We start from the raw sequence: 19,376 nt of genomic DNA on the forward strand, positions 1-19,376 counted from the left end.
GCCAATAATTGGTGTATCCGGATAATCTATTTAATTATTCAAAATTAATTAGTAAATATCAGTGATTATTATTTTAAAAAATTTGATTAGTAAAAACATTACTTGAGACTTTACCACAAACAAAATTCAACTATATCGATATTTGATTGCTTAAAAAAAATCAAATCATAACTTTGTCTCTTATAGCGTCAATAATTGTAGCTTTTACCTTAATTAGAATTTATTAAATTTTTTAATTTAATTTTAAAAATCTAGTTCAAACATTATATCTTACCCATTATTTAAAAAAAAATTTCTTAGTGTAAATTTTATTGCTCACTCCAGTATTATCATATCTCCAGTCCCAGCCGAGGTTGTATAAATTTTTACAATATTATTTATGATATTAATTTTGTGTGGTAGGTTGTACCACGGTAACTGCCGTGGTTGATTCCGTCGGGGGTTGTAAAGCGTACCAGGAGCTTTTCTCTTTACTCGAGTAAAAGTCTCACCGACTCTTCCTCTCACTGAGTTGATATCATTGTCTCAAGCTGAAAGAAAGAGCTTTGGTACTGAAGCTTGCTTTGGTTTTTGTTGCGTAGGCGAGAAGCTGAAGAATGCTGTCGGTAGTGTTGAAGAAAGGAAAGGGAGTTCAGGCGAGGTGTCGCGGTTAAGGGGATCAAAATAAAGAAAAGGAAAAAGGAATAGCGACACTTTTCTCTCTTAGACAACAGAGTTCCCCAATTTATCTCAAGCTTTTTCTCTTGCTTTATACTGAATGCACTTCAAGGAAGTCACTTGGTCTCCAGCCACTCTTTTCCGCCGTTCCACCGCTAAAGTTAAGCCGAGTCGAGTTGGCTCTAACTAAAAGTGAGAAACGAGGACTAGGGTTCTGAGCTCGAGGTGTCTACGGGAAATCTTGACGCTCGACGCGCTTGTCGTATCAAGGGAAAAACCACAAGAGAATGAGTGCCCACTTGCTGAGACAGTTTTCTTTATTTAATTCCTACTGGTTATTTTACTCGAGAGATTTTGGTTAATATTGTCAAGAAGAATTATTTTATTTTTATTAAGAATTAATTTATTTATTAAGAATTATTGTATTTCATTATTAATAATTCATTGTAGTAAAGGAGAATTTAAATAAAATTAATTTTTTTATGTATACAATGTGAATTTTTTTAGACAAAAATTGTAGAAAATTTTTTAGATAAAAATTTTGCATTTAAAATTTTTAGATTTAAGTTATACTTAAAAATTTTAAGTTTAATGATTAAATTTTGATATAAATTCGAAATAAATTGCCTGTATGAGCTAATGAGTATTAAAAAATTAAAAAAAAATAATTTTTTTTTCAAAAAGCCCGCTCTGTAGTGACGTCACATACTACTGGCGCCATCTCTTAGAATTATTTGAAACTACTTAAATTGCGGTTTTTTTTTTCAAATTTCTTTACAACTATAATTCACAATTTTGAGTTAATAAATGTTTTATAATTAAAATTTTAAACTCTAATGCAATAAAAAACTATATTTTTTTTTATTTCGCAATTATAATCATTATTTTACTTGTTATTTATTCGTCTTCCTTATCAGGAATTACAAACGTTATTAATAGTGATAACTTTGTAAGCATCGTAACGATTACATAAATAAAAAAAACTTCTCTAAGCCTGCATTAGTCAGCCGATAAAAAAAAAAAAAAAAAAAAAAAAACTTATCTGCATCAATGATAGCAGAATAAAAAGAGTAAAGAGTCATCGCAGATTATCAGTAATTTTCTTGACGTTAGGTAAGTAATTTTTTTTCATCGATAAATATTTTTTTAAAAGTCTAGATATTTGTTTATTGTACTGCGCAAATTTTTCAGTATTAATTTAAAAATTTTTTTCTTAACTTAAGTCAACTTTTTCATTAGTATATCGATATTAAACATAAAATTTGATAACTTTTAATTTGGAATAATTAAATTCTCCACAATAGCACCTCTGTATAAGTGCTCACCTTAAGACAACTCACCATCAATAGAATTAGGTAATTTAATTGATTTGCGTCGAAGCATGTATCGTTATTTTTAGAACGAAGTTCCTGATGATAGGCTTGAAAAAGATGAGGATTCTGTTCAACCAAACTAAAAAAATGTGAGACTAAAACCGTAAGAAAAATATATAATGGAAGTTTTATTTTATTTATTTATTTTTTTTTTTTTTGCAAATTGCGTTGCTTCTATATTATCCGAAGGAACTTCGTCCCTACCTGGCGTCCTATGACACCACATCATTTTTTTTTTTTTTTTTTTTTTTATTTTTACCAATTTTTCTATTACAGATATGAAAAAACGATGACATCTCACGAAGCTGATGCAGGCGGTAAATTTCTAGATTCTAACAACTTGGAATTTTTTATCTCATTTAATTAAAATTCTTAACCAAAATCTTTTGCAGGAATGCGCAACCCTTCTGCGGATGATGAGCTCGTCACAAGGAAATAAACAATCATCAAATGAATCGGATGGTTTTTTAACGTTATGGAATGAATAAATCGATAATTATGTAATTATTTAGTATTTAGTTCTAGAGGGTTAGGCTAATAGACCGGGAACTCCAGAGTTTTAATTTATTGAAAATAGGTTTGTTTTAATAAATTGATCTATTTAACTAATTTTAATACATAATATTGTTCAAATTTAAAATTAATATTGTCAATTAAATTTGAATTATTACACAGTGATTAAAAGTTAACTTTTCTTTTATATAACGAATTTTCGATGTTATTAAATCCACAAATATTAATAATGGAAAATAAATAAATCTTTCCGAAAATTATCTATTTTTTTCTGTTGAAATTTTTTAAGCATTTATTAACTAAGAAAATGATAATTTTAATTATGTTGTAAAAAAAAAATATTATTATGATTAATGATAATAAACGTAAACGAGATTTTGGAGAGCGGTTTGTGAGCCGTAACCGTAGAAAACATCATCGTTGAGGATTTTCCCTCGAGATGGTAACACCAAAGAGGTTGAGGTCAACAAGAGGCAAGTACTCTAAAGTGAGTGCAACGCTAATGGTACGCCGCAAAACCAACAAAGGATGTGCGTGAGAAAATGAATAAAAAATTCAATTTTTTATTATTCAAAATAATTTTTAAATAAAAATTATTAATTAATATAAATTTACCTTACGTTAGAAAAAATCACTAATCCAAGGTAGTTTACCATTCAAATAGCTGCCCAATTAAGAAACGGTCAAGTAATTCACAGAAGGTCAATCAAACGCCGCGCCGGAGCCAATTAAACGTTAAGGACTCGAAGCATCTGCGGAATTAATTTCCCTGCGTTTGAAGATAGTTAAAGGCTAATGCAAGGGAGTGACTCACTCCAGAGGAAGAAGCTGGGAGTAATATTCTCGGTGACCTTTCGCTAATCACCAAAGTCCGTCTGAGTTTGGACAAACTGCGTGAGTGACCGCACTGTTTTCCGTCTTGCTCAATCTCCCATCGGAAGTGAGCAGTGCAGACTATCTTTGGTCCGACTACCTTTCTAAAGACTCCTTCTATCCTAGATCTATCCTAGAGGCTCAAACGTCTCACGGTCTGTTGCGGCTTCGACCGTTTTAGCCGCAGAATATTCGATTTTACCTCTACACCAAACTCTCCAGTCGTTAACCACTACTAACACTCTGGTATTGCCGTCTTCACTATCACTGTATACCCAAGACGTTAATTGGAATCTCTAGCCGACCGAGAAGTCATACACGGCTGTCCTCAGGCGTAAATCCAAGTCACAAGTTCAAGTGCTGCAATCCTCATGGTATTTAATATATAAACTTACCTATTGCCTATTACGGTGATATCTATTCATATTTAAGCATCGTTTTATGTCTGAGTACGTTTTAGCCTCAGGTTTGTGGATATTCAATCATCAATATTAACTTGATTTGAATATATACGATATAATTTTGTACAATTATTAGATTTTATTTAGATAATGTTCTAACTCTCAATTATTAATAAATGACGTTCAAATAGGTTGAATCCGTACGGCTAATGCTTAAAAGTCTTTTGCGACACATTAATTAGGTTAAAATAGATGCAGTCATTTATTAATACGATCCAAATATTAATAATTCCGCAGTAAGGAGTCGAAGAGAAACGAATTCTAACGGAATAATAAAAAAAGGCGAAATCCGTACGGCTAATATTTAAAAGTCGTTTGCCTTACATTAATTCGGTTAAAGTAGATGCAATCGTTCATTAGTACGATCCAAATATTAAAAATTCCGCATTAAGGACTAAAAGAGAAATTATTTTTGAAGATATAATCCAAAAAAGGCGAAATTTGTACGGCTAAAGCTTCTAAAGATACGTCCTTGTTTTTATAAAGTCTTCATAGGTCTAAAATTTTAGTAATGAACTTACAAAAGACACAATTCCAAACTCAAATGACTACAATACGTATTGCTGTATATTGATGGTCTTAAAAGAGTAAAATTCCGTACGGCTAATGCTTAAAAGTCTTTCGCGTCACATTAATTAGGTTAAAATAAATGCAATCGTTTATTAATAGGATCCAAATATCAATAATCCCACACTAAGGACTCAAAAAGGAACGAATTTTGAAGAAATAATACAAAAAAGGCAAAATTCGTACGGCTAAGGCTTTATAAAGTCTTCATAGTCTTCATAGATGTAAAATTTTAGTAATGAGCTTAAAAAAGACACAATTTCCGACTCAAAAGGCTAGAATAGATATGGCCGTACATTGATGGTCTTAAAAGAGCAAAATTGCGTACGGCTAATGCTTAAAAGCGTACGGCTTTACATTTATAACGTTTTAAGCGATAAGATGGCTTGTTAACAATATCTAAATAAGTATGAAGCTACTCGAGAAGATCAAATTGATGTGGCCATAGACTATTATAGTCTAAAAGAAAAATAATCCGTAGGGCTAAAGTTAAAAAAGATTCAGCTGTACATTAAGAAGGTTTAAATAAATAGATTTTTATATTGAGAAGACCGAAATAAATATAGCCTTGCATTGTTAGAACCTAAAGGAAGAATTTTCTGTCTGGCTAATTTTTCAAAAGCTTCAGAAGGTTAAAAATAGATTATAAATCAATTATTTGACCTGTTCTTTTCCGTTTCAACATCAGTTAATTAATAAAAAATGAATTTCCATTTAATATCAGTCATTCAACCAACAATATCCTCAAAAACTTTTTTAAAAACACGACAATAGAATTTCCGGCCAAGTGTCGTAAATCGACCGGGCAGATTTCCGATCCGCAGAAGCTCTATCCGTAACCTAAGCCTCGGAATTCAGTTTCCTAATTAAACTATCGATTTTAATTGTCCAGCTTGGACCCTAGCGGCGATTCCGTCCAGATGCAGACAAATTTCCTGAATCTCCACTCGACATCCTTCCTGCGAAAGGGTACAATGATTTCTGATAAAAATAGCCATTCTTCAGCAGAAATTGAAGCCTATGAGGCAGGTCACCGGGGCAGTAAAAACGGGGCTTGATCTTCCGGCGGATATCTTTTTGAAACGAGGGTAAAGAATGACCCTACAACCTGATAAATATCTTAATGGCCGTCCCGCGGAACCTATAAACCGAGACTGCCGTGTAAAAACGCAATTCGGCCTCGAAGGAAGGAAAAGAGGGAGGACTTGTCGACGGGCTGAAAGGCCAACTCGTAGGAGAGTAATTATGGGGATTAATGTTAAATCCGTAAAGTCCACCACTTGTGGAGTCGCCTTTTTCAACTGAACGCAGTTTTGTGGAACGGAGTTGTACCTGGGCTGGAACAGTCGGACTAATGTTTATTTCGGCCATTAGATCTCAATCTAAATCTGGAAACAATTTTGGGATGGAAGAGCCGGGTCAGAAGCTACGGGAGGAAAGAGTGCGGGGTTGGGGAGAAAGGGGTAGGATACGCATATATGTAACGTACGTATAACGTGGAAGCTACAGGTGTCAGCGAGTGGTGTATTTTTCAGAGGGGAAACGAGCAAGTGAGTATAGAGTTTATGGAGAGCGAAGGGGGTGGTGATGGTGATGGTGATGTGATGGTGAGGCCACGAGTGCCGGCACGCACGTTGAATCTGCTAAACGTTCTCACTCGTGCGTGAAATGCCTCGCTATCACTGTTTTTATTTCAGCTTCTGGTAAATTATATTCAGTTATCCCTTTATTTTTCGCTTACCGCCTGGTATAGAGAATGAAGCGAGTTGATAGTTTATTTTTGAATTGAGAAAGGTAAAAGGTAGTTTCTTTCCAAAAATATGAAAATTTGAATTCGTAATTAAGATTGCGATTTAATTTTAAGTTACTAACAATATATTTAAGCAAGACATATATTATTCCAAGTGTTATTATTATTCTAGCTACAACTTTCTTCCAATTCCTCACCAAATAATTATTTATTTGGCAACTCGCAACTCCACTCTTAAAATTATATGTCAACATATAAAGAGACTAACGCTTTAATAAAGTAACCTCTGGATTTACTTTAAAATTCCCGACTATTCAGACCTTGAAATACTAAAACAAAACGTTATTAACAATTAATAAATGTGTTAGCATAAAGCGGAGGTGTTTATTATGTTTGGAGATGTCAAACAAGTGGAACAAGTCGAAGACACTATTTACTGTTGATAGAATTTTTTGAACTAAAATTATCTAAATTCCTGACTAAAATATTGAATACTATAGGAATTACTGTCGCTGCTTATTTAAGAAAATATTTTCTTCTACAATCCTTGAAGCTTTGATTCTTTGTTACTCCCGTGAAATTATTCTCAAATTTTCTTGATTAAAATTTGAATTTGAAATTAGAATTGCAATTTTATTTTAAGTTACTAATAATATATTTACCTGCAAGACATATATTATTCCAAGTATTATTATTATTCTTGCTACAACTTTCTTCCAATTCCTTACCAAATAATTATTTATTTGGCAACTCGCAACTCCACTCTTAAAATTATATGTCAATTTATAAAGAGACTAACGCTTTAATAAAGTAACCTCTGGATTTATTTTAAAGTTCCCGACTATTCAGACCTTAAAATACTAAAACAAAACGTTATTAACAATTAATAAATGTGTTAGCATAAAACGGAGGTGTTTATTATGTTTGGAGATGTCGAACAAGTGGAACAAGTCGAAGAATCTAACTTTTGTTGATGGTAGTTAATTCCTCGGCCTACCGGTCTGTAAGCGAAAAACTTTGGTCTACTTTCGCCACCTATCTACTAAACTGGACACTATTTACTGTTGATACAATTTTTTGAACTAAAATTATCTAAAAAAACTCAATTCACGTTACAAAAGCTCGAACAAAATCAATAAATTTCAGTGATAATTCCTTAGAGCCCGAAAATAAACATTAGTGGGAAACAAAAGCCCGACATTTCAATTAGCTCCCTTATTAGTTAGCGATAATAGGTACTAGGGTTAGTTCTGGGTGGTATATGAGCTTTTCCAGTGCTTACCATAGGTAACCTTGGGTTGTTTGCCGGCGAGTCCGGCTCTTAGGTTATTAAGGGCTGACTAGGCACTCGGTCCGACCGTGGTAATACACGCCAGCGCTTATACGCCATCGGAATCCTTTCGAGGACCTTATAACCCTCGGCAACCAATGCAAGTAAGTTAAAGCATCATGTCGGGCTTGCCCGTTTCGCACAGGTCATGGGATCGAACCAAGCTTATAAGGGTAAGTGTGAGTCTAAGTCTCTTTCACTACAACCACAACTACATCTGTATCTACATAGATACACCCCATATATATTATATCTACCTACAATGAAGGGAGAGTGACCTGTCGGCGTCGTTAGGTCGATTGATTTTCCCGCCCCGGGTGCACACGAAGGTGGCGAAGCCCAGGACTGTCGCAGCAGTCGCCTGTGGTTTCCCACAAAACGATTTTCCCTTCCTTCTCTCTCTTCCTTGGGTGTATATGCAGTGCAAATGCGAATTTATATGTACAATATAAATTATTAATGTATAAGGCGAAGACAGAGCTCGAGACAAAGACAAGTTGCGACATCTTGTATTGTCACATACCCAGCGCGACAAATTCATAATTGCGTTAATGCGAATAGGGTACGAAAGGGTTAGACCGCAAGAAGGAGACTGTCATGGCGTCTTGTGGCTGCAAAACCTCTTGCGATATTCCCGGAGTCTTTCGACCCTCTCTAACAGGGATTTTCTCTGTTGCGAAGCTGTTCCTGGTTCTTCGAAGGCTCGTTAATCTTCCAAGGTTGGATCGCAGGAACTGCGATCCAAGAGAAACTACCGGGCATTGTTGCCCAAACAACGAACCGATAATTATTAATTAAGAATTATGGGATATTTTGTGCAGAATTTTTGAATAAGGTAAAAGACCCAATTATTGACACTAAGAAACAAAGTTATGATTTGATTTTTTTTAAGCAATCAAATATCAATATCGCTGAAATTTGTTTGTGGTAATGTCTCAAGTAATGTTTTTACTAATCAAATTTTTTAAAATGATAACCACTGATATTTATTAATTAATTTTAAATAATTAAATAGATTATCCAGAGACACCAATTATTGGGAGGTTAAAAAACTGACTGATCTAATTATTGACATACCTTGACCCCAATTATTGACACCTATACTAAGCATGCCTACAATCATCTGCTTAGTCTTATTTATCCAAACTTATTATTAAGTAATCAATTTTATTAAAGTTTATTAATAATAATTCCCATAAATGATTAATTACTTTTGAAAATTTTAAAATAATTTATTTAATCAGAAGAGTTCAAACTCTTACAGTTAATTTTTTAGGTTAAAGTCAAAAAATGGCGTGATAGCGCTGTCGAATGGCTGTCAATATGAGATTCAACTTAAAAATTATCAACTAGTTATTGACACCCATTATTTAAATATTATAAAGCATACAATTAATTTCGATTATTCAATTTTATAAATTTTTCATATATTGTTAATTAAAAAAAAAAAAGATGATATTATTAGATGAAGAAATTAATTTAAACTCGGCATTAAAAAAAATGCTTTTCTAATCAAAGTTGTTAAGAAAATAAACGTTCGTAAGCTGGTTTGTTCAACTGGTGGTAACTTTATTTTTTTTAATAATTAATATTTAATATTTTGAACTGAGTAATTTTTTTCAATTTTTTAATTAATTAGAATTTTATAAAAATTCATATGATAGTTATTCTTATTACAGATGATTAAATATATTTAAAAATAATTTAGGGTGTCAATATTTAGACCCCTGTCAATAATTGGGGCTTTTATCTTAGTTATACAATTTCTGAACTAATTACAATTCTTTCAATAATTTTTCAAAAATTTGAAAGAAGATGAAAGAAGCTTGTCCTTTGATTGAGTAGAATAACTAATAAAAAAGGAGTTGAAAGTTACAAGTTGCTTTTACAGGGAGCAAAATTAATGAAATTTATAACTCACAAAGCAAATGTTGGTGTGATATACTTTACAGTTGGTAAGTAAGTCACTAATATTACATGAGAATTGAATTATATTTCCAAAGAGGATTAATTTATAAAAAAATTCTCAGTACGCGAGTCATGAGCATGACGTTTACCCTCCAGGAGGTTTTTGTTTCTCCAGAAAATATTGCGATAATAATAGGAACGCGTAAAGTATGAACAATTGTGCAACTTTCTGGCGTAAGTATTACTTACAGGTGACAGACAAACATATGGTGTATGGGGAAAAATTTGTTTGCGAGAGTACCCTATGAATTATTGATGAATTCACTTACCTTGTCGGTGATCGCTGGGACAGATCGATCTTGTCAAAGAAACTTGCTGGAATTGATGATGAGCCAGAGTTGCCTGGCGATTTTTACTCAGGTACAACTGCAACAAAAAGTATAATTATTTATGTAGATAATATATTTATAATAAAATTTTTTAATAAATAATAGAAATAAATATTTTCTTAAGCAAACAGCAACAGTAACTTCAATAGAATTCAATATTTTAGTTTAGATTTTAGATAATTTTAATTCAAAAAATTTTATCAACAGTAAATAGTGTCCGGTTCAGCAGATAGGTGGCGAAAGTAGTCCAAAGTTTTTCGCTTACAGACCGGTAGGCTGAGGAATTAACTATCATCAACAAAAGTTAGATTCTTCGACTTGTTCCACTTGTTCGACATCTCCAAACATAATAAACACCTTCGTTTTATGCTAACACATTTATTAATTGTTAATAACGTTTTGTTTTAGTATTTTAAAGTCTGAATAGTCGGGAACTTTAAAATAAATCCAGAGGTTACTTTATTAAAGCGTTAGTCTCTTTGTAAATTGACATATAATTTTAAGAGTGGAGTTGCGAGTTGCCAACTAAATAATTATTTGGTGAGGAATTGGAAGAAAGTTGTAGCAAGAATAATAATAATACTTGGAATAATATGTGTCTTGCAGGTAAATATATTATTAAGAAGAAAATTCTTTCTTATTTATGAACCAAAATTTTTCTCCTCAATAAAAACACACCCTGACATCACTAATCGATTTATATAACTGCCTATAAACTAACCTCGAAAATACACTGTAAAAAAAATTTATGAAGGACGGCCTAACCGATTGATGATCCCTTCTGAAAGTAGCGATAGCCACCCTCCTGATTTTCTCATTCACTTGGCTGCTCTATCCTCCGCGGTAGTAGCAGTATTTTCCTCGCTTTGCTCGCATGTCAGCCCTCTATTTTATACAAGTCACTGCAAGACTGGAATTGGGAAGTCCTAAGGCTCGACTGAGAAAGGAAGCAAAGCTGAAGATGAAAAGAGACGGAGAACTGGGTATTAGACGGTTCATCCCTTCTTCTCACCCTTTATCCCTTGAGTGCGTGATCGGCATGCCGGGATTCCGTGGGATCGGACGAGACGGGACTCGCTTATCGGCATCAGCTTAAGCCCTAAATCAAAAGACGGAATTTACTAAAGATCCGTTAATTTTAAAGGCATCAACTTCGTCCAGGATTTGGAATAATATATTTTTATAAATATTTTCCGCTTTTAAGTAGATTTTTTGTGAGTCTGTCTAAGTTGGGCGCTGGAAGCCGTAAGATAAACTCAAGAAATAGAAACTCTCTGATATAGAGCAAGACGTGGCCGTAAATACGTCCGCGTTTCTAGATATCGAGATGAGATACGACCCTTGGGCTCTCTTCTCTTGCGCAGTCCTGAGATATACGCTGATACTTTTCGATGGCTGGATATTTATATAGGATATCGGAAAATAAAAAAGTTATGGAGAAAATTGTTGAGCATCGCTTGCCATTTCTCAGCCCCAGCGGTGTCGTATGCTAAATCAATCACCGCGATCCCCGGGTTCAGATTCGCTAAAGTGGAACCGCCAATCCAAATTTTTAAATCCTGTCATGATAATCCGGTTAAGTAAACTGAAAAGTTTCTGCTATTCAAACCCTTTCTTCTAGAGTTCGATATCGAAAGCCGCGAGTTTAAACATTTCATTGTTTGGTTAAACTCTTTTGGTATTCAAATTTTTACATTTCGTGATACTAATTCTGCTTTGCATTTTTTCGGAGTGATTTTTTGTATTAGTTAATTTGGAAAATCATTCAACCAATTGATTTTCAATCATTGATTTTTTAAGTTAAAAGTATAAAAAAGAAAAAAAGTATAAAAAGCGTATGTTAGCTGAAGCAAATTTGATGTGGGGAGGTGTTACATCATATCAAAAATTATTTTATTCCAATTTGACTAAAAAATTTTCTTTAATTTATACTAATACATGGAGAGCCGGTTTTTTTTTCGGTTATACTGCAAAAACTACTGAACCGATCGGAATAATATACCATAAGATGCAGCATATTTCGAAGAAGGTTATAGTATATATGTTGGTGATTACTTATTTGAAATCTAAATTTTTTCCACTTAAATAATGAATTTGAATTGTGACTAAATTTATTTTATTAGATTGTCATTGGTTTAAAATAAACTTTTTAATTCTATTGGTTATGTTTATATACTAGGCAGATATCTTCACGTTTGAGACCTGCAATTTCTTCGGGAATGTTAGAATGATTGCCATTGAAAGCTACAATTAATATTAACTAAAATAATTATATTGATAAAAGGTACATGACAATTCGATAGAATTTTAAATCTGCATGGAAAAAAATAAATAGTAAATGCAACATGATGCAGTTTTGGTAAATGAATATGATGAAATCATGTTGCAGCCAAATGATTTGTCATGTTTTGGCTACATGATAATCATGTTGTCATGTAAATATTTAGTTGTTGCAGCTCAATTTTGTGCAATTAAGGCTATATGATAGTCATGTTGCTGCCACATGATTTTTTCATGCTACCGCAACATTATTGTCATGTACTCAAAACATGACAAATCATGTTGCTGTCACATGATTGCCATTTAGCCGAAACATGACAAATCATGTGGCTGACACATGATTTTTTCATGCTACCGCAACATGATTGTCGTTTAGCCCAAACATGACAAATCATATGGCTCCAACATGATTTCATCGTGTTTATTTACCAAGACTGCATCATAGTGCATTTGCTATTTATTGTACCCGAAAAATGACAAATCATGTTGCTGCCACATGATTTTTTTATGCTACCAGAACAAGATTGTCATTTAGTCGAAAAGTGACAAATCATGTGGCAGCAACATGATTTCATCATGTATATATACCAAGACTGCATCATGTTACATCTGCTATTTATTTTTTTCCGTCGAAACAATACTCTGATTAAATTTCAAATCTAGATCTAAAAATGTAATTCTTATAGCGCCCAGCGAGTAACAGCTAGTACATAAATACGTAGTCTGAAAATTTCCAGCTATTTTCCATAAACTATAGCTGGACTAAGTTGTAAACTCCCGATAAAAGTTGAGCGATATTAGCAGAGAAGCGATTGATCAGAATTGCTGATTCCAAAAGTCCATCAGGTCTCTGATAAAAGGCCAAGGGGAGGTATCTGTATTCGAAAATGTCGCGAATATATCGAAGACGACATCGACAAGTTGATTTCCTCTTTTTCGCCCTTGTAGACTGTGTTTACGCTTAGAAATGAGCTGGAGGTAGAACAGAAGGTTGAGTTTGCTCTCGAGGGTGCAAAGTTTAGCATACACATTTTACACATTTGAATCCTGACACGTTCGAAACTTTAAATTGAAACTCGGCATGACCAGCTCCGATAGGTTGAGCAGAAGAATGACAACAAATATTTTCCAAGCGACTATTTTCTTTTCTTAAGCCAGTTTTGAGGAGATCCAATGGTTTAATTACATAAAGATACTCGTAGAAGCTTTGGGTGAAAAAGAGGCAAAGCCCGGCTCATCGACGCCGGCATTTTCAATTAAATAATACTAATCCAGAAACGAATAAGCCGAGACCCTTGCCGGAAATCTCGTTGGCACAGCCCCTGACTTCCTCCAGCGGTTCTTCTCTAGATCTCTGGCTCCAGCTTCAACTCCAGCTCCAGCTCTCTTTACCCTTCAGCACCCTCGGCCTCGACCACCCCAAATCGTCTCTCTTTTAGACTTCGAATCGTAATTAACATTTGGTTCTACCATTAGTGTAATTAAAGTGCCATTCCATAATCTAGGAGACGACGGAAGGGAGGCAGTCCACCTTATCTTTCAGACTTCAGACCCCCTCGTTTATCCAGCTACGGATACAACAGTATAACTCCTTCTGCCCCTCAGATTCATAGACCGGGATTCAAACGCTGAATTACACCAAGAAAGGATGATTAAAACATTCAATTCGATCAATGCCCACGCTTTTAAATTCTAATTCTGTCCAAGTCTCATTTTTGGATCAATTCAAGGCCAAGTTGTTGAACTTATTGCATCTGAATCTGCTGAGTTGGACTAGTGAACGGCGAGGAAGCAATAAATACGAAGTACGTCGGAGGTCATAAGAACGGGTTGGTGAAATAAAGAAAAGTTTGCAAGATAAGCTTCTGACATTTTCCGGTGGTTGAGTTAATACAGTTTAGTAAATCTCGGCTTCAAAAAAAAGTAAGTTTATACAAAATGTCAGAATCAAGCTTATATTGTAGTTATTTTGCAATTATAGTGTTAAAATGCTATAAAAATGGGTGTAAACACTTTAGTCGCCAAAATATTTTTCGTATTGACACCAAATTTTTTTTATTAGCTTCAGAATACCTCAGAGTGGATGCATATTCAAAATAGCAGTCTAATTTGGTGGCGTTTAAATATAATTAATAAAAAACAAAATATTGGTAATTCTTTTTTTATCGCATCACTTGTAGGGTAGTAAAATAAGAAATAACACACGAAGCATAAACACATTTGACGTTTAAAAAAGTTATTTAATTAGAAAAGAAACTAATTGAAAAGAACTGAAAATGTCAATTTGTCTAATAGTGCTTGTAAACACTCTAGCTGCCAAAATATTTCACATATCGACACCAAATTTTTTTTATAAGCTTCAGAATACCTCCGAGTAGAAGCATATTCAAAATAGCGGTCTAATTTGGTGTAGTTTGAATATAATTAATAAAAAACAAAAATTTAGTAATTGTTTTTTATCGCCTCACTTATAGGGTAGTAAAATAAGAAATAACACACGAAGCATAAACACATTTGACGTTTAAAAAAGTTATTTAATTAGAAAAGAAACTAATTGAAAAGAACTGAAAATGTCAATTTGTCTAATAGTGCTTGTAAACACTCTAGCTGCCAAAATATTTCACATATCGACACCAAATTTTTTTTATAAGCTTCAGAATACCTCCGAGTAGAAGCATATTCAAAATAGCGGTCTAATTTGGTGTAGTTTGAATATAATTAATAAAAAACAAAAATTTAGTAATTGTTTTTTATCGCCTCACTTATAGGGTAATAATATAAAAATGTATAAACATAAAAAACACACGAAACATAAACACATTTGACGTTTAAAAAAGTCCTTTAATTAAAAAAGAAACTCAATTAAAAAGAACTGAAAATGTCAATTTATCTTATAGTGCTTGTAAACACTTTAGCTGCCAAAATATTTAACTTATTGACACCGGATTTTTTTTATAAGCTTCAGAATGATCCCCAGTAACACCCTATTTAATATCACGGTCTAATTCAGTGTCGTTTAATTATAATAAATAAAAAACTAAAAGCTTATAATCGTTTGTGTGTATTTTCGTACAAATAAAGTTTAGTTTTAAACCGCTTGAAGTGTTATTAATCAGCTGATTTTTAGTTTTAGCCCATGCGCCTCTTTTTTATCATCTGAACCAGAAATGCCGCGAAAAATTTGAAATTAAAATAACCTTATTATTTTTTTTACTGTTCTTTTCTTTTTTTCTTATCAATTATTAAGGATAATTTTTCTTTTTCCATTTTAATTCATAAATTAGCACTACAATTATTTATTAAAAATTGATTTAGGGTTACAAGGCGTATAATTTGAATTTTCTTAGCTTTTTTATAAGCTTACCGTCTATTTAATCGCAAAGTTATTCTTTTTAGAAACGAGTCTTAATTTTAGACTCTAATTTTCTCAAAATTTTTGTTTTTTTTATAGAAGATAATAAATTTTCTACGTCTCTCTTTGATTTTGACAAGCTTGAGTGAAAAAAAAAGAAGATTTCTCTGATAAAGCGTGAGAAAAAGATTCTTTGGAAGACGATACACTCACGAAATCCTAGACACCGGGGGTAGAAGACGACATCGAACTAATGGCATTTTTATTATTTCAATCGTCCGTAATGGGGGTCAAGGAGGAGAGTTCGCTCCATTGGACAACTGACACGACTTAGGGGAGTTTGGTAAGGTGAGAAAATCTTCTAACATTTTATTTCCCATTTCTGTCGGGATTCAATATTTTTTCAAATGTTTTATCCTTCTCCCCTATCGCACCCTCACCGGACACGTCGGAAGCGATAGCCGCGGATGAAAAATACGTCCTGCAATATAATATAAGTTCTGAAATTTTTGGCGCTCAGTCTACAGGACTTATGCAAGCGGATGAGACACACAGGAGGCGAGTCGTGATCTGAGGAAATCCGATTGTAGAATTAGAATGTCTGGGACGTCAAAGAAGCTGAATTTCATTGGAAGCCTCTGCGGATAGTTGTAATAGTAGTGCGAGTATGTCGAGACAGTGCATACTTTAGAATTTGTACTATATAGAGTCCGAAACAAAACGAGTTTAGTTGAGCCAAGGGGATTGCCGTAATATTCGAGTACTTCTCATGTTCAAATTCTCCTTTGCTCTTGTTCCACTTACTAGCTATAACTATTTCTCCATTAAATCTCACTTTAATCTTTATTTCCGGATTTTTAGGCATTAATAGTTGGGGAATTTAATTCTGTAGTTTAATCTTAAAAAACATGGCAGAAAAAAAAATTCTTTTGAAAAAAATTAGCATTGCTGTGACAAGAAATTAATTTTGAAACAACAATTAGCAAATTTAATTATCTATATTATTAAGAGGATTAAGAAATGACCTAGTATCTTGTGAACTATTGTTATTTTTTAAGATATAAGCTCATCCCGATGTTACACTCATCAAGACCATCCATTTGAGTACCCACATCAATTTTTCATATATTTTATATATTTATATATATTATATATATGTATATATGAAAAATATATTAAAAATGCATGTAACTACTCAAATGAAAGCTCTTGATGAGTATAACACCAAGATGAGCTTATATCTTTAATATATATATATATATATATATATATAACATATGTATCTTATGCATATATATTGACATATTTGAAGATATAAGCTCATATATATATGCTCATCAAGACCTTTCATTTATATATATATATATCAATTATTCATATATTTTATATATATATATATATATATATATATATGTATATATATATTATATATATATATATAGCATGCATGTATATATATATATATATATATATCTATATATATATATGCTATATAAATATATCTTTAATAACATCATTAGATGACAAGATACAACATCATTCTTTAATTATTGATATTTTCAAATATATAAGCTCACCCTGACATAACACTCATCAAGACCTTTCATTTAAATACCCACATCAATTTTTCATATATTTCATATATTTATATATGTACATATGAAAAATATATCAAAAATGCATGTAGGTACTCAAATGAAAGCTCTTGATGAGTGTAACAACAGGATGAGCTTATATTTTAAAAATATATATTATATATATGTATATAAAAAAAATATATCAAAAATGCATGTGGGTACTCAAATGGAAGCTTTTGATGAGTGTAACACCAGAATGTGCTTATATTTTTAAAAACATCAATGTTTAAGAAAGTACGGTGGAATTTAATAAAAGTCACATAGTAACTGCAAGGGTTCTAGTTATATTTAATTTTTTTATTAAAATACAGTATTAGATTTAATGTCTTAAATTTTTTTGATAAAACTAAGGGGCAGATTATTTTAAAAATTAAAACTAAAAAAATTTTTAACAAATAAATTATTTGATGGTTTTTAATAACGAAAAAACGAAAAATAAATATTATTAAAACTTTTGCAGGGATAATTTATAACAATGAAACTCAATTAAAAGTAATATCACAAATTTAATACTTGTATGAGCGAGTATTATAGAGAGGAGCTATTACACGAATGAACGACGAAATGAGCTCGGGGCAGGTATATAATAGTAACAAGTAAGTAGAAGCAGAAAACCGTTAGCCGTATATTTACATCAATATATACTGTACGTATAAAGCCGTCTCTTTCGGGGATGTGCTTTGATGAATGAGCCGAGCATAAAGCTGGTGAAGTATGGTAAAAGCCAGCGGTGTGCCCGTTCTAATATTCCGCCACCACGGTCTCTCTCATTCTTGCTTTTCGCTTTTAGAATCACTAATGACTAATGGCACCAAAAGGAAAACCGTATAACCTCTCTACCCCCTTAACTCTCACCCACCCTCCTCTGCCCACCCTTTTTAACGTTATACACATCTTTACCATCATCATCTCCCAACCTGAATTACACTTTTAGGTTATGTTTCATCAAAACTTTTACACCTCAAAAATTTACGGACTAATGACCCTACAAATAAATTAATTTAAAATAAAAATTAATTAAAACAATATTAAGATGCAATTTTTAATACGGAACTTCTTATTAGTCTAATGAAGAGATTAAAAAATAAATCGAGTTGAAAAATTGATTTTTTCAAAAGTTATCGTGTTTGTCCCTCTAAAAAAATTTGAAAATTTTTACTAAGCCATTAAAACCACTTTTTTATGTTAAAATAGCAATTAATCTATTAAAAAAATAATTTTGATAAGTTAATTACAAGAAATTTTATTTACAATTATGATTTAAAGCTCGTTTAAATTTTCCCGCGGAATTTTTTTCATACGAATTCAACGCCCTCTTTCGTTCCGATAAGTGAATCATAAAAAAGAACTAATTAAAGACTGTATCGGCGGTCAGCCAGCGAAACAATTGAGTATAGTATCAGCTGTCTTCAAGCTGTGTTTACAAATAAATTTTTCTATATGGCTGCTCAAAGGACAGAAAATTTCTCCAACTGCCAGCCGAAAAAATTAATTATAATTAAACAAAACAATATTAAGCTGCAATTTTCAATACGGAACTTCTTATTAGTCTAATAAAGAGATTAAAAAATAAATCGAGTTGAAAAATTGATTTTTTCAAAAGTTATCGTGTTTGTCCCTCTAAAAAAATTTGAAAATCTTTACTAAGCCATTAAAACTACTTTTTTTATGATAAAATAGCAATTTTTTGGTTTAAAAAAAAATTTTAATAAAATCAGCAATCATTTTTCTATCTAACAGAGTACTTTTTTCGGACTTGAATTATTATTTCAAGTTCATACTGATAGAGAGAGCTTCCAGCTGGCCTCTGGGAGGAAAAGGATCTACACTACTCATCCCTTAGTCGCCGACTCGCGTTGCGGCTAATGTCTTTTCTGTGTTGCTTCTTCGTCCCTAGACGACGTTACATTCGTGTTATCATGTTTTGCTTCTTGCCGGACGTCGAATTATAAAGGAATGACGTATTGCGATCTCCAAACTTTGATGGATATATGCTCGATTTATTTTTCAGGAATTTTTTCAATGTTTCGCTCAAAAAAAAAAATTTTTATTATAAAAATAAAAGAATTCTATTTTGTTAAGATTACTGTTTCTAACATAGTTCAGAAGTTTATGCGTAATTGAGGATACGTGATTTCCGTAAAGGAAATCACTAGTTACACGTACTAGGTATTACATAATAGTATTACGTTTACTATATTCAGTTATGAGGTCTTGTAACTATAGCGATAGCCTTTAGAGAAGAGGGATTGATGTAAGACGGAAACAGAGATATTGAGAAAGGGC

At 32.4% G+C, this 19,376-nt stretch overlaps 1 protein-coding gene and 1 long non-coding RNA gene across 12 annotated transcripts in view; one reads left to right on the top strand and one right to left on the bottom strand.

The window, feature by feature from the left end:
• Positions 1–19,376, bottom strand: part of LOC123265192 — a 398,621-nt gene that overhangs the window by 161,732 nt on the left and 217,513 nt on the right. For all 10 annotated transcript variants that reach the window (XM_044728840.1, XM_044728839.1, XM_044728842.1 and 7 more), the window contains exon 3: positions 9,762–9,858. In XM_044728840.1, the coding sequence (XP_044584775.1) occupies positions 9,762–9,858 (97 nt within the window). The remainder of the gene's footprint in view (positions 1–9,761; positions 9,859–19,376) is intronic.
• Positions 1,671–2,795, top strand: LOC123265196. 2 transcript variants are annotated; one of them, XR_006509530.1, is made up of 4 exons: positions 1,671–1,770; positions 1,962–2,119; positions 2,307–2,347; positions 2,423–2,795. It is a non-coding gene; the product is annotated as an uncharacterized LOC123265196 (long non-coding RNA). The 2 variants fall into 2 exon arrangements; XR_006509529.1 differs by lacking the exon at positions 1,671–1,770 and having other exon boundaries at positions 1,838–2,119.

Source organism: Cotesia glomerata, linkage group LG5, assembly GCF_020080835.1.
Source record: "Cotesia glomerata isolate CgM1 linkage group LG5, MPM_Cglom_v2.3, whole genome shotgun sequence".
NCBI classification, from domain to species: Eukaryota; Metazoa; Arthropoda; class Insecta; order Hymenoptera; family Braconidae; genus Cotesia; species Cotesia glomerata.